The sequence below is a fragment of the Notamacropus eugenii genome, chromosome 3 (genome assembly GCF_028372415.1).
Source record: "Notamacropus eugenii isolate mMacEug1 chromosome 3, mMacEug1.pri_v2, whole genome shotgun sequence".
In the NCBI taxonomy this organism is placed as follows: Eukaryota; Metazoa; Chordata; class Mammalia; order Diprotodontia; family Macropodidae; genus Notamacropus; species Notamacropus eugenii.
In genome coordinates, this window is record NC_092874.1 from 468,859,613 (window position 1) to 468,883,846 (window position 24,234).

The following is a 24,234-nucleotide window of genomic DNA, read 5'->3' on the forward strand; positions in this document are numbered from 1 at the left end:
TGACTCTGGGCATTTTCTGTCTCCCAAATCTGCTGCCTGACTTCCCTGGCTTCCTTTAAGTACCAACTAAAATCCCACCTTCTACAAAAAGCCTTTCCCAATCTTTCTTAATTCCAGTACCTTTCCACTGTGCATTATTTTATATTTATCCTGTCTATAGCACTTTCACAAGTGAGGTATCCCTTATTAGATAGTGAACTTCTCAAGGACAGGGACTATCTTTTGTCTTTGTATCCCCACAATAGTGCCTGGCAAATAGAAGCACTCAGTAAATGTTTATGGACTGATAATGACATTCATTGAGGTAAGGGTAAGGACCCCACCTCCCCACTGCAGCAGGATCTGACAGAACCTGTGCTTTGCCAGCAGAGCTTTTGAGAACCAGAGTCACTTCCACTGTACTATGACACAGTTAGTGGAGGTTTGTCACTTAGAAAATTATTTTAAACCCTATTTTATTGGTCTTTTGTTTTTCACCTTTGTTTCTGAATCTATCCCTCCCACATCTCCTTCCATGTTTTATAACATTTTAAAAAGAAGAAAATGGAAGCAACTGAAAAAAAGCATTTATGACATCAATTATATGGAGGTACAAATGTGACATTTTACCACCATTGTCCCCCACCTCTGCAAAGAAAGAGGAGGGGGCATATTCTAAGCTTTTCTCTAGGACCAAGCTTGATCAATGTACTTACTCATTGTTCTGTTCCATTTTTTTTGTTCTTTCCGATTACATATTTGTCAACACTGTCTATATTGTACAGCAATAATTTAAAGGTCACTTTGTTTCCCTCTCACCAAAGTATTTAATTTATCAGTGGTAGCTAGCAAGATGCTAAGCTGATATAAGTTATTAGATGAACCTTCTACAATTTCAGGACTTATTTTGAGAATATGAGGTAACTGATTTCAGATGTGCCCAAAAATCTATCAAAGCTGTTCTATAAGGTTTTATTCAAAGTGATCAGTCTTGTCACCTATAGACAGAGCATTTATTGCCTTTTACTGGGCTCCAAACAAGCAACCACATAAAAGGAAAAGAGGCATCTTATGTTCGCTACAACCTTAATTCACAGACTTATGGTCTCAATGCTCTATTCATTAAGTTACTATTATTATCGTTGTTGTTCTTCTGGAAAGTGCTATAAATATGAGCACTTACTTCCAGGGGAAGGAAATTGACAGTAAGTGTTTTGCAAATTTTCTTTAGCCATTAGCTTGTTTTTCCAAATGGATTTATATTTTGACACTTAACAGATGCTGCTCACCTGCAAGTTTCATTTATAATTATTGAAAGGAAATCCACATTAAACTCATGAAAAAATGCTCTGTCATTATTGATTAGAGAAAGTCAAATTAAAACAACTCTGAGGTATCATCTCACACCTATCAGATTGGCTAAAATGATAGAAGGGGAAAATGACAAATGTTGGTGGGAATGTTGAGAAATTGGGATACTAAAATGCTTTTGGTAGAATTGTGAACCAATTGAAAGATTTTGGAGAGTGATTTGGATTTATTCCCAAAGAGTTGTAAATCTGTGTGAGGTAACACTGGTTGTAAAACCTATCAATAGCACGATTAGGTCTACTTCCCAAGATGATCAGAGAAAAAGGGAAAGAACTTAAATGTTCTATAGTATTTATAGCAACTCTCTTTGCAGTGGCAAAGAATTGGAAAGTAAGGAGATACCAATGGAGAATGGCTGAATAACTTGTGGTATACGATTGTGATGAAATATTGTTGTATTATAATAAATGATGATCAAGTTGGTTATAGAAAAACATGGAAAGACTTGGATAACATAATGCAGAGTGAAACACACAGAACAGAAAATGTTATATATAGGAAGACTGACATTGTTCAAAGAGTAACTGTGAATGACTAGCTGTCTTGAATAATATGATTGTTCAAATCAACTACAAAGGACTTATGAAGGAAAGTGTTATCCACCTCCAGAGAAAAACTGATATATGGAAGTAGGTACTGTACAGTGTTAAATATATATGTATATATGTGCATACATGCATTATATATTATATATACACATATATATTATATAAACACATATATAAAATGTTGACCTTCTCTAATGTGGGGTTGGAAAGGAGGGAGAAAACTGAGAACTCAAAATGTAAAAATAAATAAATGTACTTGAAATCTAAAAAAATTAAAAAAGAAAGTAAAACTATGCTGTAGAGTAGGGGTCCACAGACATCCAAAGGAATCTGTAGATAGATTTCAAGGGGTTTGTAAATTTGGATGAAAAACAATATATGTAACTTTATTTTCACACACCTTTGGTTTCTTTTGTAAGCCTATGTATTTTATTCTATGCGTTTAAAACATTATTCTGAAGAAGGTCTATAGATTTCACTGAACTTGAAATGGAAGGAAAGAAACAAGGATTTACTACATAGCTACTATGTGTCAAGCACTAATGCAAAGTACTTTATGAATATCTCATTTGTCCTTCACTATAACTCTACCTGGGAGGTAGGTGCTATCATTATTCACATTTTACAGATGAGGAAACTGAGGCTGAGAGAGGTTAAATGAGTTGCCTAGCAACATACAACTAATGAGTATCTGAAGCTGGATTCGAACTTGTCTTCCTGACTCATCTCACTCGTCTATTCATTGTGCAACTGAGAAAGAAAGAAAGAAGGAATGAAAGAAAGAAGGAAAGAAGGAAAAGGAAGGAAGAAGGGAGGGAGGGAAGAAGGAGGAAAAAGAAACAAAAAGAATCTCTGCTTGAGGTTGGATTATTAAATAATAAGTCAAGTGAATTCACAAGAATTCACAGAATAAGAATTCCCTTTACCACATTAGACTATTCCTGATAATTAATCATTCATCCTTTGCTTGAAGACTTCGCCTACTGCTTCCTTAGGACAAGTCATTCCAGTTTTGGACAGCTCCTAGTTCTTCAGAAACCCTTTTTCTTTAGGTCAAGTGTAAATGTATCTTGCTGACCCCACCCCCTTCACCCTCATCCCCTTACTATCCCCACTACTTCTAGTGCTGCTCACTGGGGTCCAGTAGAAGAAGGCCATCCTCTCCTTTTTCCTGAGTTCATCAATTTAGGATATTTTTATTTAGGCACACACACACACAGAAAGGGGGAGAGAGAGAGAGAGAGAGACAGAGACAGAGAAAGAAAGAGAGACAGAGTCAGTCATCAATATTCATACCTTTAATTAAAGTTAAAGTTAGGGTAATAGGGTTGGGGTTAGGGTTAGAGCCTGTGGTCACGGCCTGTGCTCTGGTTTTTATCCAGACAGAGTGACTTTATTAACCTGCATCTGTAAACTCTAGAGTTCCTCTTGACCCTGGCACTATGACCAGGTCTCCTGTTCTCCTGCAGCTGTTTCTGCCTTGCACCAAATATCAGGGCCCTTGCTCTCTTGTAAGCAAACACAAACACTCTTCTCTACCCTGGAACTGTGACCAGGGTCCCAACTGTGATCAGGGCCTCTGCTTCCCTGAAGCCACAAGTGCTAGTACTCCTCTTTGCCCTAGGACTGCAACCTGGAACAGTGTATGGGCAAAGCAACAGGGTCCTGCACCCAGTGCCAACAAAAGTTCCCCTGTAATCTCCTGATCGATTGTCAAACCACCTTACTGTTGTCTCTGGCTTGAGAGCTCCTGAAGTTGGTGCTACAACTGACGCAACTGCCTCTAAGGCATGTTGCTTCTGTGTGCACAGTGCTCCAGGCCCAGTGCCACCCTGTGAGACTTTCTTGCCAACCTCTTAAATTGTCTTGGGCTGGAAAATTGGCTCATGTGGATTTCTGGTTGACTCTGCCACCCAAGACTTTGATTTGAGGCATTATTTTAAAATAGTTTGGAGGGGAATATTGGGAGAGTTCAGCTGAGTTGTTGTCTATACTCTGCCATCTTGGCTCTGTCTAGAGGCCTCCGATGATTCATTATTCAGACTTTCTATCAATTAACAAATGCACTGCCCAAGTCTGTTGAAATTGAGCCATAGGTCATTTACGAGGGAGATAAAGGGCAAAGTATTTTAAGGACTCATTTACCTTTTATTCCTAAGGTTAAGGGACCGTCCCCATCCACAAAAGTTATGGGTGCATAAACAAGACCATCTTCATTTAGAAGCCTTCCCATTGTCCATGACAAGAAGTGGATATGAATATTTCCCCAAAAACTCAAGTCCAAGTTCTTTGAAAGCAAAGAATAATTATAAAGTAGAATTTTAATTTGATACCTCACCTCCTGACTCCTGTGTCTGTATAGCTTGGAGTGGAGAAAACTATTAGGTGAATCAGAGCTCAAAGAGAGAGATTTCTTCTCTACATAAAGAGTAGAGGGTTCAGAAGCCCCAATTAGCATGGTGCTGGCAAATTTTTAATAATTGGTTCTTTGGAAAAGAATACACACTGCGTTCAGAATTTAATCTGCTTTATTAACATTTCTCTACTGGTTTCTTAAGTCTGGACAGTTGGCAAAACAATAAATTAAGCCCTGATTTGTAGCACTTACTGATTTCCAAATGTTCATATTGAATACTTAGCAATTGGCTCTTTTAATCCCTTTCAAATTCACCCCACCACATCCCTGGCTATTGCCTTCTTTGTTAACTTGTATCCCAGCTGTTGTCATAGGATGATGTCATTAACCTACTGTTAGCATGTTTGGTATTGTTCCCAGCCTGGGCTTCCCTTGTGCTTTCCATTTTAGCTTCTCCCTACTTGATGTCTTGTCTCTTCTCCTTCTGTCATTCTCAACTTCCTGGACTTCCTCCATTAGTTTCACCACTCCACTAGTCTTGTGGTGGCAGTTTGTCATTGATCCCTGCTATCAGTTTCTGGCCTTGATCTTTTTAGTGTCACCTGTTGATTATCTCAGCTCCAATCTAACGGAGTGTGGTGATCATAAAGCCCCTCCATGGTACGTGCAGTTTGATAGTGCCTTAATCATAGCCAAAGACTACAAGCCACCATGCCTAGTGATCCAAAACCAGAAATAATGCCCTTAGACCCTGACCCTCAGTTTTGGCATCATAATTTCATAATGTGTATTTCATAAAGTTATAATTTTTGTTAAAATTGTGTATTATAGCCAGTGGAGAAAAAAAACCATTGCTTTCTCATAAAATTTCCATCCTGAAATGTAGGCATACCCTAAATTCAGATTTGAGGCCTCTTTTTTTTTTTTTTTAAACTCTGAGCATGATAGGATTTACTGCTAGAAGGAACTTTGTAAATCATTTTATCTGGCAGCCTCCTATTATAGATGAGAAAACTAAGACTCATAGAAATAAATTGAATTTCCCAAGATCACACAAATTTAAGTGCCAGTTCCAGGATTCTAACCTGTGTTCTATCATAACAAATTGATTGCTCTTTCTACTGCATTATGTTAACTTTCTACTCTATGCTTTTTTTCTCCTTTAAAAATTACATCCATTCCTTTCTAAATAGTGTTTCATTTTTTCCCCAATTACACGTCAAGACAATTTTTAGTATTCATTTTTTACAAGATTTTGAGTTCCAAATTTTTCTCCCTTCCTCCCTCCCTTCTTTTGAAAAGGCAGGCAATTTGATATAGATTATATATGTGCTATCATATAAAACATTTCCATATTAATCACAGCTGTGAAAGAAGAAACAGATTAAAAGGAAAACACACACACAACAGAATGAAAAAAAAGGAATGATTTGATCTACATTCAGAGTCTCATCAGTTCTTTATCTGGATGCAGAAGGCATTTTCCTTTGTGAGTCCTTTATACTTGTCTTGGATTATTGTGTTACTGAGAAGAGCTGAGTAATTCAAGACCATCGCACAATGTTGCTGATACTGTGTACAATGTTCTCTTCATTCTGTTCATTTCACATTGCATCAGTTCATACAATTCTTTCCAAGTTTTTCTGAAATCTTCCTGTTCATAATTTCTTATTGCACAGTAATATTCCATTGCATCTATACACCACAGCTTCTTCAGCTATTCCCCAATGGATAGGCATTTCCTCAATTTCCAATATTTTGCCACCACAAAAAGGGCTGCTATAAATATTTTTGCACATTTAGGTCCTTTTCTCTTTTTTCCTATCGTTTTAGGATGCAGACCTAGTACTGGTATTGCTAGATCAAAGGCTATATACAGTTTGGTTGCCCTTTAGGCACAGTTCCAAATTTCTCTTCAGAACGATTAGGTCAGTTCACAAGTCCACCAACAGTGCATTTGTGTCTCCCTTTCCCCATGTCTTCTCCAATATTTATCTTTTTCCTTTTTCTTTTGTCCTATTAGTCAATATGATAGGTGTGAAGTGGTACCTCAGAGCTGTTTTGATTTGCATTTCTCTAATCAAAAGTGATTTAGAGTATTGTACCACTTCACAACTCTGCCAGCAATGCATGAGTGTCCCCCTTTTCTCACATTAGGGAATGGCTCATATTCTTATAAATTTGACTTAGTTCTTTATGTATTTGAGAAATGATGCTTTTATCAAAGATACTTGCTGTAAAGATTGTTTCCCAGCTTTTTCTTTTTATTCTCATCTTGGTTGCATTAGCTTTGTTTGTGCAAAAGCTTTTTAATTTAATATCATCAAACTGATCTATTTTACATTTTGGAATGCTTTTATCTGTTGTTTGGTCATGAACCTGTAACTTCATTTAACTTTTCTTTTAAGAATTTGGATACTATACCACTTGGTGTATATAAGTTTAGTATTGACATTACTTCATTGTCTAGGGTATCTTTTAGCAAGATGTGGTTTCCTTCCTTATCTCTTTTAATTAGGTCTTTTTTGCTTTTGCTTTGTCTGAGATCAGGATTGCTACCACTGCTTTTTATTTTTTTTACTTCAGTTGAAGCACAATAGATACTTCTCCAGCCCCTTACCTTTACTCTGTGTGTAACTCTGTGGTTCAAGTGTGTTTCTTATAGACAGCATATTGTAGGATTTTTATTTTTGATCCATTTGGCTATCCACTTCTGTTTTATGGGAGAGCTCATCTCATTCACATTCCCATTATATATTTCCCTCCATCCTATTTTTCCTCCTGTTTGTTTCCTGTATCCTTTCACCCTTTCCCTTATCCACAGTGTTTTAATTCTGTCTGCAACCTCCTTTGATTTGCCCTCCTTTCTGTTAGTCCACCCCATCCTTGACTTAATCTCCTCTTTTCCTACTTTCCTATTGGATAAGATAGATTTCTATATTCAAATGATTGTGTATGTATTATTCCCTCTTTGAGCCAATACTGATAACAGTAAAGTTCAAGTGATGTCCATCACCCACCCTCCCATCTTTCCCTCCACAATAATTTTTTTTGTGCCTCTTCATGTGAAATATTTTACCCAATTCTACCTCTGCCTTCCTTTTGCACCCAGTGTACTACTCTTTCACATCCTTTAATCATTTTTTATGTCATTTCCTCTAATTCATCTTTTACCCATATCCTCTGTCCATTTATGTTCCTTTTAGCTGTACTGTTGGTAGTACAATTTTAAAGAGTTACAAGTGTCATCTTCCCATGTAGGGATGTAAACAGTTCAGCTCCATTGAATCCTTTATGTTCTCTTGATCACTTTTTATCTTTTTAAGCTTCTCTTGGATCTTGATATTGGAGTTCAAATATTTTGTTCAATTCTGTTATTTTCTTTATGAAAGCTTGAAATCATTCTGTTTCATTGAATTACCATTTTTTTCTCTTTGAAGTATTATGCTTAATTTCATTGGATAGCTGATTCTTGATTGTAGTCTTAGCTCCCTTGCCTTCTGGAATATCATGTTCCTTGACTTCTGATACTTTAATGTTGCAGCTGCTAAGTCCTGTGGAATCCTGATTGTAGCTCTCTGATATCTGAATTGATTGCCACTCTCTAGAACACCTACTCTTGCAAGAGTATATAAACTCTGATCCCACCTCCATGATTGGTCTTTGGCATTCAAGAGTGTTGCTGACCCTTTCATTAATAAAATGTTGACATTATAAATAAAATAATTAATTTCCCAGAAACTATATCTCTTGAAGTTTTAACATGTCATAGTAGATGTCTTCAAACAGTATTTGGAAGATGACCTTTTGGCCATGTGATAGAGGGAATTACTTTGGGTTACAGGCTGGATTGAATAACTTCTGAAGTTCCTTCTAGTGCTCAACTTCCATGAGGTAAGAGCAGATGCCTTCTACCCCACCTTTTTTTAATCCAGACCAGCAATTTCATCATCATTGAAGCTCCCTTAACCAAAGCAAATGATCACTTTCTCATTTTAGAGAGTGACCCAAGGTGCTGAGAATCTAAATGCCTTTCTCAGGATCACATAGCTAATTTGTCTTGGAGATAAGCTTTGAACCCATGTCTTCTGCAACTTATCTCCTTATCCACCACACCTTACTACCTTTCATAGCTTTTCTTAAGGCTTTGATAATGATCTAGTTTTCTGGTCGATGAGATAGGGCCAGGGACTTGAGTGAGACTGTGGGGAAAAGGAGATTCCTATCTCTGTGCTCAAATGGATTACCATGCCCTCCAGAGTCCTACTTGTACAGTCCAGGTCAAAGAGCCCCATTTGGGTTTGGGGGTTATTGAAAGGACAAAGAAGAGGCAAGAGGTAAGACTGGCCCTAGGCTTGTCTGGAGATTCTCTCAGTTAGCTAAACAGTGACAGTTGTTAGAGCCACTGAAGAAACTACTTGAGCCACAGAACGGAGAGCTTGCTGGCTAATTTCCTCAGGGACTTGATTGCCACATTAATAAAATGACAGGTCTGAATTAGATAGTATCTAAGGTAACTTGCAGCTCTAAGTCTATAATTTTGTGAATTTCCCAAGGTTATTTCAAATACTGCAGCCATGAGAATGAATTGTAGATATAATGTTAACTTCTATCAAGTTAATAAAGAATAATAATCAACATTTCATAAAAGATATATTTTGGACTGTTAGAAGTAAAACGTTTGTAAATTAAGAGCTGGAAGAAACCTTAAAGTTACTTAGTTGAACCATTCATTTTATAGATGTGGAAACTGAGTCTCAGAGAAGTAAGGGACTTGTCCAGGATGATAATAAATAACCTGCCTCTTACTGGACCACTCTTTGCTCTCTACAGCAAGCTGCTACCTTCTTCTACAAAAGACCTCTATCTTGGTCGGAGGAATGATGAAGCTAGAGCTCTGTGTTCACATTTTTTTGTTTGCCTCAAGCTTCTTTATGGAAAATGGTAAATGGCCCCTCCATTCAGAGGTAGTTTGAAATTATAGCCAGAGATATTCCTAACTGAGATGATAATGTTTGAGCAGTGGGAGGATCTTTCTGTTTTGGGTCTCCATCTGCCCTCTGAGATTGCTCCTTGTGGGAATAACTATATTCATTCACTCATATATTTTCCTCCTCATGCGTCCCTCCTTCACGATGAAAAGAAAATCAAAGAAGAGATTTTCTCACCTAATCCCCTCCCTGCTCCCTGCGATGCACTGATTTCCATGCTTCGAACCATCCACCCCAGGGGTCAGTAGAGGCATGATGGGGACATTTTCTGCCTGGTTTTCTGTGTGGCCAGGGGAGGAGAGCAGAGCACTGACTTGTTTGAAACATTTCTTTTTTACAAAATCATTCTTTGTTGCAACCTGGGAAACCCTTTGTGTAAAGTTAAATATGTTTCTCGTGCCCCACCAGAGATGAAGGATTAAAACAAAAGAACAGCATCTGATTGTGAAAGGTGCCCTGGGGAGAGTAAGGGACCGCCCCTGTAATTCCCTGGATTACTGCCCTTTAGGTCTGCTATCCTTGGGACTGTTTGTTTCATGAGAAAAAACCACACCCTCATCCTTGACCAGGGGAAAATGATGTAGTTTGGCACTGAGGAGGTCGGTCCAAGGAATGCAAGAGTTAGGACTCCTTTGGATGTCCTCACACTGACAAATTTCACCATCACGGGCATTGGGGATATTAGCTAGAGCTGCATCCACTGCCTGGTCCTTCTCCTCCCCTTCCAAACCCAAATCTTTCTTGGCACTTGATTATTTTCTGTCTTCCTCGCTAACACATGACCAACCCATGGACGTATTATCTAAGAGTTTCATAAGTCATGCTCTTAGGGACCACTAGGACCATACAGTCTCTTGCAATTACCAAAAGTAAAGTGCTTGCCTTGTTTCTCTCACCAACCAACACATTTCCTTTCTCTTCCATGATCACCCTGCATCCTTAAAGGTAAGGCAGAAGTGTGGCAACAGGAGATGGAGGGCCACCTCTTCTCTGAGGCTAACGTCACTTGCAGCAAGTACTAAGGGAGGATGACTGACCCTTTAAGTCCATAGGACAAGGCTAAATGGAGAGCATGCTCTCTCCTAAAATACTCACCAAAGACAGAACTAGAAAAAAACTGACTGAGAAGTATCCCATGAGGCACCTGTGCTAAGTTTCAGTGAACCAGAAGTCCTTTATTCCAAACTCTCTAATAAAATGGAAAGTCTTTATTCCTGGTCCTAGCAGCTTGTTCAGTGAAAGACAAGGTGAGTACCTAGGGATACCACTTTGAATATACTTTTTTTAAGATACATACATGTCCCCTGGGCGCAGGGTTTCCAGCATCCTTCCTCCCCTTTAAAGGTAGTTGGGGGGAACTTTTGCCATTAACAAAGGAAGGGAAAAGTCTGAGTTCATTGAAATCTATATTACCATGTCTCCTGGCCACTGCTTGCTGTGGAACTCTCAGGTAGCCTTGGTGCTCTTTAGTAATTGAGGATCATAATTTCAAAGATTAATGTGGGCTCAGAGCCTCAGGGGTAGGATGTGATCTGTGCTTCCTCCCACCTCCATTATTTTGAGCCCCAGTTCCTGTGCTTGGGGAGGAGGCTGTGGGAAGGGGATGAGGCTTACGGGAGTAACCAGAGATTCTGCCACCTGAAGAGCCTGCAGGCATTTGCTAGTTTATTCTGATATTAACCACTGCCCCCCCTTCCCCCACTGCCCCCCAGCATTGTTTCCTCCCTCATTTTCTAGAAACAGGGAAATGGGATTTTGCATTTAGAGTGATGATTACACACATCTTTGAAGGCCTGGTTTTTCCTTCATTAATGCTGCATTTACAAGGACCAGCGTTTCTTCATTCTATTTGCTATCATGTTCCGTAAATATCACAGGGGATTCTGCACTGGCAGGCTTCACTGGAGGGAGGGGAAGACAGGGGGGAGGAAAATGGCCAGAAATATACTTTTAGGTTGCATGCCTCCTGTTCTTTGAGCCAGATGCTCATCATTTGTAACCAGTGATTGTCTTAAGGACACAATTCCTCAGTTACCAGAGTAGGGCAACAAAGCTGAATTGTAATTCACTTTTCCTTTCCTGGGAACTGCTGCTGGGGTGATCATGTATGTACACTGAGATACTCCAGAGCAGAGGGGTGCTTCCCAGTGGCCAAACTGCACTCCCTTCATATTCATGAGTCATTAGAGAGAGAACTGTTTTAATCTCACAGTTTCTCTTTCCCTGGGGTTTGCTGACTGGAGAGGATTGCAAGCTGAGCCTGGGAGGAAGTACAGAGTAAATATCACACAAGCTGAACGTCTCATAAGAGGTATAGAACAGGTATTAAAAAGTTGCTTCTGGAATGGGTAGGGAGTCAAAAACTTTGAAAGCATCTCCCTTCCTTCTTCACACTCCCCTTTTTGGAGAAGGAAATCATAATTCCAATCGGCGGTGTTGGGATAATGGATTGACTGCAGTCAAAAAATATGACTTCAAATCTTCCTTTTCCACTTAGTGGATATGTCACCTTGTACAAGTCCCTTTCCCTCTTCAAAGCCCCAGTTTTCCCATTTGTAAAATGAAGATGTTGGGTTGGATTGTCTCAAAGTTCTTTGCACCTTGAGATCTATGATTCTAGGTGTGACTTTGGGAAACCCCCCTTGGGCAAACCCCCAAACTTCAGTTTCCTCGTCTGTAAAATGAGGGTTGGACTTTCCAGCTCTAAATCTATGATCTTGTGATTCTTTGGAATTTCTGCAGGTTCTGATGAATCCAGTGTGTGTGTGTGTGTGTGTGTGTGTGTGTGTGTGTGTGTGTGTGTATGTATGAGAGATGAGAGACAGAGAGGGAGATGGAGAGAGAGAGAGGAGAAAAAGAGTAGAGAGACAGAAAAAGGAGACATACAGAGCTGGAGAGACAGAGCAAAGAAACAGAGATAGAGAGAAAAAGACAGAGACAGAGGGAGACAAAGACAGAAACAGAGGAAAAAGAGAGGGGAGATAGCTAGCTAGAGAGAGACAGAGAGAGACAGAGAGAGACACAGAGATGTCCTGAAGTTTTTGATGTTTGCCTATGCAAAGATTCTGTTGTTGTCCAATGGCCACAGAACTCATTGTGAAGATTTGTTTTGTCAATATCCATTCAGCTCAGTTCAATAAAGGAGTGTCCATATACAAAGCACATCTGGGGCTATTTTCAGGTACTTTACATGCAGATCTCTCTAAGAGCACACATACAGCACCTTAACATCCTTTGTTGTTAGTAAACATGATTCTTGCTTTTCTCCAGTGCCTTGTCACTTTGCAGAGGTTTTTCCTCTGTGAATTATTATGTGAATAAGACTGGATAGGTGTTATAATCTCATCTTTTTAGATCAAGAAACTGAAACTCCAAGAGTTGTAGTGACTCACCCCACGTCACCCAGCTTATAGTGGGGCAGCTAGGACCAGAGCTCCCTGCCTTGTGCTAATTCTCAGACTTTCCAGTCAAAGTCATGACCCCAAACCATCACCACAAAGGCTTAATTAAAGATCCAAAAAGACTGCCCTGAATTCAAAGGTCTACCTTTGCCCCTTCCTCTATCCTTTCACTTGGGTGAAACTAACCCTCACATCTCTCTAATCCCTACTTTAAACTTAGGGAAACTCAATTCCCCATTAAGGCTGACATCCACAGCACTACCATAAAGGAAAGGAAAACTATATTTTTGTTAGTTTGTTTGAGGGAGAAGAAGCAAAGACATCAATGACTAAGATGACTCCTAATTCATTTTTGACTATGGGACAAGAGTACAATCTTGCCTGTCTCTCCTCCCAGGAAGCCCTATCCAGGTTCCTCTATATTATTTAGGACCTGCAGGTCCCTGATCTTTGGGAATCCCCTGGCTGATTCCTGAACTTTAGGGTTGTTAGGGTTTGAGAAATCCTTGCTAAATATTCAACCATTTTCTTTGTGCTGTGAATTACTCTCAAAAGACAGTCAGATGGGCATGAAGATGAAGATGATGAGAAAGCAACCCACCTACCTTAAAGGAGTAGTAGAACGAACCCCACTCCTCCTCCTCCACCACTTCAGGAAAAGTCACAGTCTCTGCACAACTTGCTAGGGGGCTGGAATCCTGTGGTTCCATGGTCCCATTGACAGTCCAGCTGCCCTCTGTGACATTGACTTGCATCTTGTCAATCCACCCTGCCCCTCCTGGCTTGCCGGGGGCTGTGGCCAAGTCAGTACTGCCTGCCTCTTCCCTGAAGAGCACAGTTGTACATTCGAGCTCAGCGTTGCCTCCACTGCCTAGCAGAGGCAGACAGGGCTTCAGCAGAGGCGAGTGAGCAGAGGCAGAGCTGGAGAGAAACCTTTCTGCAGGCACCTACCTTCTCATTGGGGGGGGGGGGGGGGGGCGCTCTGCTGCCATGGAGTTGGGGGCTGATGTGCTTCTGCCAGTTCTTCAGAAACCCAGCTATTCTACTCACTCACTCCCTTTTTCTCCTGGTCCTCTCATCTCAGACAATGCTTTTAGCCCTCATTCACCTGGAGACTGGGACATGACAAGGCACAGGTCTCTCTTCTAGGGAGAGTCTTGGGTCACTGATCTATTTTCTGACTTCAGAACTGGTCACTGTCCCTCCCCAGACTTTGCAGACATCATCAGAATTGGGATTTTGGAAGGAACAGGGATCAGTGTCTTCCTTAAGCTCTTCATATCAACTAGCATCATATATTTCTTTGAGCTGGGGTCTGAGTGAAGTTTGCTACCCAGTGTCAGACCTGGATCTGAGATGTCACAAATCCATGAACAGTAGACACAGGTGTTTTGGGAGTGAGACTAGAAGTGAGAAGGAGGAATTCAGTCTACTGTTGTTCAGTCACTTTAGTCATGACCAACTTGTCATGATCCCATTTGGGGTTTTCTTGGCAGAGATACTGGAGTGGTTTTCGATTTCCTTTTTCAGCTCATTTTACAGCTGAGGAAAATGAGACAAATAGGGTGAAGTGACTTGCCCAGGGTCACAAAGCTAGTAATATCTGAGGTTAGATTCGAACTCAGGAAGGTGAGTCTTTCTGACTTCAGACCCCAAATTTTATTCCCTATACCATATTGCTGCCCTGATTCAGTCTAGATTTTACCTTAAAGGCCATTCTCAGAGAATTAAAAACTCTTAATTCAGGATGAATTGCAGGGTACAATAGAAGGAAAGCAGGATGTGGAATCAGAACACCTGAGTTCAAATGCCAGCTCTGCTACAGTACTTACTACTTGTGTGATCCTGGCCAAGTCATTTAACTCTCAGTTTCCTCATGTGTAAAGTGAGGGAGTTGGACTTGGTGGCATCTGAGATTCTTTCCAGCTTAAATCTATGGTCCTATGATATCAGAAACCAACTGATCCAGCAGCTCTTTGAACAAAAATCCCCTCAACATTATACTCAATTGTTATGTGGCCTTTGCTTGAAAACTTTCAGTGATGGGGAGCTCACTACTTCTGTAGGCAGCTTGTTCCACTTAATTCTCATTATTAGGAAGAGTTAGAATGTGCTGTTGTGCTCTTTGTGGGACAGCCAGGCAGTACTGACTTGGAAAGCCAATAGGGGCAGGTGAATTGTAGGGGCTCCCTTGTCCCAAAATTTCCTTACACCCAATCAGTCATTAGTAGTTTCTTACTACAAACAGGACCATAATGAATGAAATTTACTCACATTAGAGAGGAGCATAGTGTCATGCATAGACAAATAGCCTTGTCGTCAGGAAGGAATATGCTTAAGACTTTCCTCTAATAATCCAGACTGTGGGATCCCAGACAAGCCACATAAAACTCTCCATGCCCCAGGCAACTCTGTAAGACTCTAAGTGGCACAGCAGGGGTTGATCTCCCTTGGAAAAGGGAGATTCTACACTAGGTCTGGGCTAACAGGCCAGTGAAGAATGTGTGCATGAGTCCTGTATAGGATATTGTAGGTCTTCCTGTCTACATCCCGTTGTAAGCATAAAGTGAGATTTTTTATCTGGAGTTGTTTCCTATACTCAGGCTAAATTGTAAACATCTGAAGGATAACCTTGGTAATTCCCAGCTGTGCTGAGACATGTGAGTTGTGAGACCTTCTGGCTCTGAGCCTATTAGTTGAAAGCTATATATACAAGGGAGGTTAGTATTTTGGTTTGGGGGTTCGCCTGTGAGGACCTTTTGATTCCCTGGAAGGGACTCTGAGTGACCATTTGTTAAAAGCCCCCCCCTCCCCACTACTCAGATGTTGGTGTTCTCCCAGTCTGATGGTGTATGTAGATGATTGTATTACTTTGTTTAGACAGTTAGAGCCCTGTCTGTTGAATATCTATGCTAATTTCTCTGCTTATATTTCCCATACTCACTTCTTTCTACTTATCTATCTGTTAATTAAAGTAAGACTGTTGATCTCTTCAAAGCTATCTTTCCTTTATAAAAGCAAATCAAAGAGCCTGTGCTAGCAGCCCACCCTGTGTGCTAGTGTAGTTGCTAATAACACCTATCCTATCTTAAAATGTGCTTTTCAAGGCCTTCATAGACCATTACCACCCTTCCTTTCCAAACCTGATCTTGCATTACTCCCTCTGTATGTTTCGCACTCTGACCATACTGAATCCAACTCTCTAAACCCTGAGCTCTCATACCAGTGTCTTTACTCATGCTGTTCCTTTTCCTTTTTTAACCTGATGAACTCCCAAGCCTTAAAAAAGTAACTGAAATGCTCTCTCTCCAGGAATCTTCCCTTGATAATTTTGATTGGTGCCAACCTTCCATCTTGGCCCAAAGGCTGTTTTGTTTGTGACACTGTATAAGTGAGACATCTGTGGAGGATGCCTCTCAGTGAATGAGAGCAGAAGCTCCTTGCAAACATGGTCTGACTCTTCCCTAAACTTTGTATTTCCTTAATACTAAGCACAGGGAGGACTCTGTATACTGTAGGTGCTTAAGCAATGCATTCAACAATTAGTATTTATTTAAGCATGCAGGCACAAGAGTATCTATCCCCTAATTCTAGCCTGCAGATTGGATACAAGTGGCTAACTCCTTGGGCAGCTAGGTGGTATAGTGGATAGACTGCTGGGCCTGGAGTCAAGAAGACGCATTGTTGTGCTTTCAAATCTGGTCTCAGACACTTACTAACTATGTGACTATAGGCAACTCATGTAACCCTGTTTGTCTCAGTTCCTCAGCTATAAAATGAGCTGGAGAAGAAAATGATAAACTGCTCAAATATATTTGCTAAGAAAACCCCAAATGCGCTCATGCAGAGTTAGATAAGACTAAAATGACTGAACAATGACTGATAACTTCGTTAATGGCCAGAATTCTGTGGAGACGCAGGGTAAAGCATGTGTATAATGTGAAACCAAAGGAAACTAAACCAAAAAAACAGCATGTGTTTATGAAAAGAAATACAATTTCATGTGAGCAGGAAAACCAAGGGTTGCCTTTCTACCCTACTGTTTCTTAGAGCTGACTGTGTAGCATGCAATGACACTGTGTGACCCTGGGTAGGTCATTTAGACTCTGTCTTCCTCAGTTTCCTCAGTTGTAAAAAGAGAATAATAATAACATCTACCTCTCAGGATTGTTATAAGGATCAAATAATGAGACAATATTTATAAAACCCTTACCACAATGCCTGGAATGTAGTAGGCACTTAATAAATGCTCGATTCCTTCCTTCCTCTTTGGTTACCATCAGAATCAGAATTGCATTTCTCATGTTATTTCCTTCACTTTTTGATGACTTAATTTTTCGTTAAAGCATGTCAATAATTTATCAGCCACTCTACTTTTAACATGGATTTCTAGAAGATATGTAAATAGTTGAATTTCCTCCAAAATGCTCTGTTATGCCTATGTAGTAGGGATAAGGTCTATTTCTTGCCTTCAGTATCTACTTCCATCTTCTGATTGAGTATCCTTTATTGTATTCTCCAAATATTGGTTTTTTTCCTTTCTCTTCATCCATTGAGGGATGTGGAATTGCTAAAATATTAAATCAGAATCCAAAACAATGAAGAGAAGACTAGTTTCTAGGACGAGAGAGATAACTTGGAAAATTGCCTTCAAAAAAGTGTTATTTTATTTCTAGGTGTTACATCATAGGAAAGTCATTGTTGTTATTATTGTTGTATAGTTGTTTCAGTTGTCTGACTCTTCATGACTCCATTTGGGATTTTCTTGGAAAAATACTGGAGTGGTATGTCATTTCCTTCTCCAGCTCATTTTACAGATGAGGCAATTTGAGGAAATTGAGGCAAACAGTTTTAAGCGTCTTTCCCAGGGTCACAGAGCTAGTGAGTGTCTGAGGTCAGATTTGAACTCAAGTTTTCCTAACTCCAGGCCTAGCACTCCCACTGGACCTCCTGGCTGTCCCAGAAAAGCCATTGGTATGGCAGAAAGCATTAAGAGGAAGATATTGGTATACAGGCAGTAAATCAGTTGAACTCTCCCAACATTCCCCTCCAAACAACTTTAAAATAACACTTCAAATCAAATTCTGGAGAACCAGAGCCAACAAAAGTTCAGGTGAGGCATTTTTCCCTCCTTCGATAAATTAGAAGGTTGACAGGAAGGTCTGTGACACTGGTGTGGAGCTCTGATTATAGTACAGCCCATATCGCAACATTACCAACATCAGGCATTGAGGGCATCTGCAACAGCAGCAGCAACTTCAGGAACTGTCAGCTTGCATATGGGAATGGGGTCCGAAAGAGATTACAGGACCATTTGCTGACACTGGATATAGGACCCTGTTGCATTGCTTATAGGAAGTTTTGGGTTGCAGTTCCAAGGTGAAGAGGAACACTAGTGATTGTGGCAATAAGGGAGAAAGGTTACTTTCTGGGTAAAGATCAAAGCTAAGGCCAGCAGAGAAATGACCACATCTTTCCTTAGATCATATCACTTTAGAAGTACTGAAAACTTGCAGACACATAGAACTAGCCTTGAAAATACCAGCATGAAAACCTTAAAGCTTAAGATAGTGCTCCCTCTATCCCAGGAACATAGCCCAACTTTAACATAAAGGTAAAAATCAAGAATTGACTGGAAAAACAAGCAAACAACAAAAAAGAACCTGACTGTAAAAAGCTACTATGATGACAGGGGAGATTAAGACAAAAACTCAGATTATATGAATGTCAAAATAGCTATAAACAAGCCTCAGAGAAAAACATGAATTGGACACAAGCAAAACAATAATTCCTGGAAGAGCTTCAAAAGGATTTTAAAAATCAAATATAAGAGGTAGGAAAATTAGGGAAAAACTGAGAGCAATGCAAAAAAATGTGAGAAGAGAATTAATAACTTGATCAAAGAGCCACAACGTATAGAAGAAAATAACATTTAAAAACTAAAATTGGCCAAATGATAAAAGAGGAACAAAAATCCACTGAAGAGAGCTCCTTAAAAAGAATTGACCAAATAGAAAAAAGAAGTTTGAAAGATCACTGAAGAAAATAATTCCTCCAAAATTAGAATTGAGCAAATGAAAGCTAATGACTCCATCAGACATCAAGAAACAATCAAACAAATTCAAAAGAATGAAAAAATTAGAAGGAAATGTGAAATATTTCATTGGAAAAAATGACTAACCTGGAAAATAGATCAAGGACAGATAAATTATTGGACTACCTAAAAGCCATGATCCAAAAAAGAGCCTAGACATCATCTTTCAAGAAATCATTAAGAAAACTTCATTGATATTCTAGATGCAGAGGGTAAAATAGAAATCAAAAGACTTCAATGATAACCTCCTGAAAATGAACCCCAAATGAAAACTCCTAGAATATTATATCCAAATTCCAGAGCTCTGATCTCCAGGAGAAAATATTGCAGGAAGCCAGAAAGGAACAATTCAAATATCATGAAACAACAATAAGAATACCACAAGATTAAACAATTTCTATATTAAAGAATTGGAGGACTTGGAATATGATACTCTGGAAGGCAAAGGAGCTAGGGCTACAGCCAAGAATCAACTATTCAGCAAAACTGAATAAAATCCTTCAGGGGAAAATTGGGTATTTAATGAAATAGAAGGCTTTTAGGTATTTCTAATGAAAAGATCAGAGCTGCATAGAAAATTTGAATTTCAAATGCAAGATTCAAGAAAAGCATAAAAATGTAAACATTGAAGAGAAATCATAAGTACCTCACTAGGCTTAAACTGTTTACGTTCCTATATAGGAATATGGTACTTGTAATTTCTAAGAACTTTATCATTATTCAGGCAGCTAGAAGAATTTACGTAGAGGACACCAGTGTAAGTTAACTCTGGTGAGATAAATCTCCAAAAAATGGACTAAGAACAAAGGATGAACTGGGAGAAGGGGGAAAAAGGAGAAAAATGGAGAAAATTTTCAACCATTAAAGAGGTACACAAGGAAGAGATTTTACAGTGGAAGGGAAAATAGGGGGTTATGTGGCAGGCAATGTTTGAACCTAGCCCTCCTCACAGTTGTTCAGTGATGGGATAATATATACATTTCAACTGGGTATAGACATCTATCTTACCCAACAGGGAACTAGGAGGGAAAGAAGATAAAAGAAGTTGGAGGTGAAGCTGATAGAAGGGACGGAAGATTATGGTTGGAAGCAAAAGCAGTGGTTGGAAGCAAAACTAACTTTGGAGGAAAGGAAGGATAAAAAGAGAAAAGTGGATAAACAAAGGAAAATAGGATGGAGGGAAATACATAATGAGTAATCATAAATGTGAAAATGTGAATATGATGAACTTGCCCATGAAACAGAAGTGAATAGCAAAATGATTTAGCAAAATGATTTTCCCCTAAAAAGATTATGCTCAGTTTTGCTGGGTAGTTGATTCTTAGTTGTAATCCAAGCTCCTTTTCCTTCTAGGCTATCGCATTCCAAGCCCTCCGATCTTTTAATGTAGAAGTTGCTAACTCCTGTGTCATCCTGACTGTGTTCCTTGTTGTTTGAATTGTTTCTTCTTTCAATTATTTTCTCCTTGACCTCATAGTTCTGGAATTTGGCTACCATATTCCTTGCAGTTTTCATTTGGGATGATTGGGGGATTCTTGTAATTACTATTTTTATTGCAATTTATTGCAATTAATCTGGTTCTAGGATTTCAGGGCAGTTTTCCTTAATAATTTCTTGAACAACGTTGTCCAGGCTTGCCCAATTCTAGCTTTTAAGCGATTTTTTTCTTCAGCTTTTGTACCTCTTTTTCCATTGGTCCAATTCTACTTTTAAAGGAGTTGTCTTCTTCAGTGTACTTTTTTCCTATCTGACCAAATCTATTTTTTAAGGAATTGTTTTCTTCAGTCAATTTCTATGCTTCCTTTCCCATGCTTTTGACTCTTTATTCCATAATTCTTTTGCATAACTCTCATTTGTTTTCCTGATTTTTCTTCCACCTCTTACTTGATTTTTAAAATCCTTTTTTGAGCTCTTCCTAGAGGACTTTTTGGACTTGAGATCAATTCTCTTTTGAGACTTTGTATGTTGGCATTTTGACATTATTTTCCTCTTCTGCATTTGCAAGCTTTCTATGGTCAGGGGTATTTGGTTTTTGTTAATTTTTAAAAGTTGAGCTCTGCTTCTGGGGTGCAATAGGTTAAGCTTCTTGCACTGGGGGCCAGTGGTCTGGTGTTATGGCAAGTAAAATAGGATCTTCTGCTGTTTTTATTTTACTAAAAGTACCTCTGATTGAATAATGTGATTAAGGAAGAGCTTTCTCACCCATTGATGGATCTGCCCATTGTGGGAAGTTTGATTAGGGGAGATGTTTTATAGGAGGGTTCCAAGTACCTTTTTTTTTCTATTGAGGCACTGGGTCAGAGGATTATGCCCTCTGGCTCTAAAAAGTGTATAAATACTTTGAGATTTTACTTTGGGGCTTACTGAGTGGAAGTATTTCTTTGGCTAGAGAGACTCTGGGAAGCTGCTAAGGAGCCCCCAGGCTAAACCCCAAAAGTTGATGCTTCCCTCTCTGGTAACTCGGAATGTATGCAATGGTCAGACATTTTGGAAGCACGTCTGTTGACTTTTGATTTCTCTGTATTTTCTCTGAAATTTTGATTGATTTTGATTTTCTCTGATACTTGTGCTTGATTAAAGTGATTCTTGACCCCTTGAGAGTTGCTTTCCTTTTATGAATGCAGATCTAAGAACTTGTGATAACAATTCCCGCTATGTATGTTGGGGTGCTTACTGTTACACTGGCTTTCTACCACAGGGCCTCTTGGCTTTCCCACTTCACTAGGGTGGCCAGGCCTTGTCATGTCTACTTTGCCCTGAGTTCCAAGGTTGGCAGTTCTCCTCCTGAACTGGGACTAGAGTCTTCACAGGTGACCTGGTGTGCTACTGGCCTGCAGGACTTCAGGACCTTGATTGTTGATCTGTGCCATGGCTAAGAGACTCTTACTGGCTTGCCCAGACACTGCCAGTACAGGACTCCCTTCCTCTTTTAACCAAATGATTATGTTGCTCTGGAAATTGTTTCACTGTGTCTTTCTTTGTGGATTTTGTCACCCCAGAATTCTTTTAGAGTTCTGATTTAATATTGCTTCCAAGGGAAAGTGGGGAGAGCTCAGGCAATTTCCTGGTTTCTCTCCACCATCTTGACTCTGTCTCTCTGGAACTTTTCTTAAAATGATAAATAGCAATTATCTATAACCATCAGAAACATTATCTATAATGGAGATAAGCTAGAAGCCTGCCCATTAACATCAAGGCTGATGCACAGATGCCCATTATCACCACTATTGTTGAACACTGTACTAGAAATTCTGGCGATAGCAATAGTAGAAGAAAAAGAAATGGAAAGAAATAGAAAAGGCAATGAAATAATAAAACCATCACTCTTTGTAGATGATATAATGAGAGAATTATATAGAATTAACCACACACCTAGTTGAATTAATTAACAATATTTGCAAAGTTGCAGGATATAAAATAAATCCACAGAAATCATCAGCATTTCTGTACGTTACCAACAAAGTTCAGCAGGAAAAGATAGAATGAGAAAATTCATTTAAAACAACTTAGACAATATAAAATACCTAGGCCTCTATTTGCCAAGACAAACCTAGGAACTATATGAACACAAATACAAAATACTTTTCACACAAACAAAGTCACATCTAAACAATTGGAGAAATATCAATTGCTCATAGATAGACTGAACGGATATAATCAAAATGACAATTCTAGCTAAACTGGTTTACTTATTCTGTACACTACCAATCAAATTACCAGAAATTATTTTATAGAGTCAAAAAATTCAAAATTCATCTGGACAAAGAAAAGGACCAGAATATTAAGGGAATAAGTGGAAAAAAATGTGAAGGATGGTAGCCTAGAAGTACTAGATCTCAAACTGTATTACAACATAGTAATTATCAAAACAATCTGGTACTGGCTAAGAAGTAGAGGTCTGGATTCATGGAATAGATTAAGTGCACAATAAATAGTAGTAAATTACCATAGTAATCTCATATTTGACAAACCCAAAGATCCAAACATTTGGAACAAGAACTCACTATTTGAAAAAAAAAATTTCTCGAGAAACTGGATATCAGTTTGGTAGAAACTAGATATAGGCCGCCATCTTACAACACATGCCAAGATAAAAATCAAAATGGGTACGTGAATAAAGACATTAAGGGTGATATGATGAGCAAATTGGGAGAACATGGAAAATTTCTCCTGTCAGATCTGTGGCTAAGAGAAAAATTTGTGATCAAACAAGAGATAGAGAGGATCATAGGAAGTAAAATACATAATTCTGATTGCATGAAATTAAAAAGCTTTGTCATAAACAAAACTAATGCAGTCAAGATTAGAAGGAAAGCATGAAACTGGGAAAAGTTTACACAAATTTCTCTGATTTCTCAAATATGTAGAAAACTGAGAAAGTGACTCATTCCTTAATTGATAAACGACCAAAGGATATGAAGAGTCAGTTTTCAGAAGAAATTGAAACTATCTTTAGTTATATGGGAAAATGGTCTAAATCACTACTGATTAGAGAAATGTAAATTAAAACAGTTCTGAGGTACTACCTTATGCCTTTCAGATTGTTTAATATGACAGAAAAGGAAAATGATAAATGTTAGAAGGGATATGGGAAAATTGAGACACTAATTCATGCTTGGCGGAATTATGAACTGCTCCAACCATTCTGGAGAGCAATTTGGAGCTACATATTATTGATATCACATTTCCTACCTTCACAATGGGTGGGATAGAGGTAGGATGAAGAAAGAGAATTTGAAATTCAAAAATTAAAAAAAAACTCAAATGTTAGAAATAACCAAAAAATTAAAAAGAAAGCAACAATCAGGGTAGGGATATTGGGAAAATGAAGGACTTTAACATCATGCTATATCTGTTATCTATTGGAACTAGAGATGCTCTGTCTACAGAAGAAAAGGCTTGGAGGAGAAGGCATGAGAGCTGTTTTCAGGGCTATCATGAGGAATTCAAATATGACCTTTTTTGTTAGATTGCCATTTGTGATTGACTTTAGGCAGTATTACTAGGGATAATGGGTGGAAGTTGTAAAAATTCAAATTTATACTTGAAGTAAGAAAAATCCTTACAACAATTAGGCCTATCCCAAAAGGAAAGAGACAACCTTGGAAGAGTGACCTTGCTCTCACTTGAACAAAGCCTGGATGATCAAGTTTGAACCTGGTTGTATGGGTTGGAGATGGGATCCTTGTTTGGGTACTGGTTGGACTAAGTGGTCTCTGAGGATTGTTCCAGTTCAGAGGTTCTCTGATTATGTAATTTTGTGCCTTTAAATTCCTCTTAAGACAGAGGCTGTGTTTCAAACTTCTTTTTCTATGCCCTGCAATTCAGATCACATAATAGACACTCAATAAATAATTGTTGTTTTGAATTGCAACACACTGTTCCCGTAAACAGAAAATCAATCAGCACGCATTTATTGAACAGCTGCTGGGTACAGGGTATAGTGAAAGAGGCTGCAGGGGTTGGCAGAATCCATAGGAGGATAGCCCAAGGA

The 24,234-nt window shown here is 39.0% G+C and overlaps 1 protein-coding gene across 3 annotated transcripts in view; it reads right to left on the reverse strand.

The window, feature by feature from the left end:
- Window positions 1-13,401, reverse strand: part of NPSR1 (neuropeptide S receptor 1) — a 153,321-nt gene extending 139,920 nt beyond the window's left edge. For all 3 annotated transcript variants that reach the window (XM_072598863.1, XM_072598861.1, XM_072598862.1), the window contains exon 1: window positions 13,252-13,401. In XM_072598863.1, the coding sequence (XP_072454964.1) occupies window positions 13,252-13,401 (150 nt within the window). The remainder of the gene's footprint in view (window positions 1-13,251) is intronic.
- Between the last annotated feature and the right edge of the window lie 10,833 nt (window positions 13,402-24,234).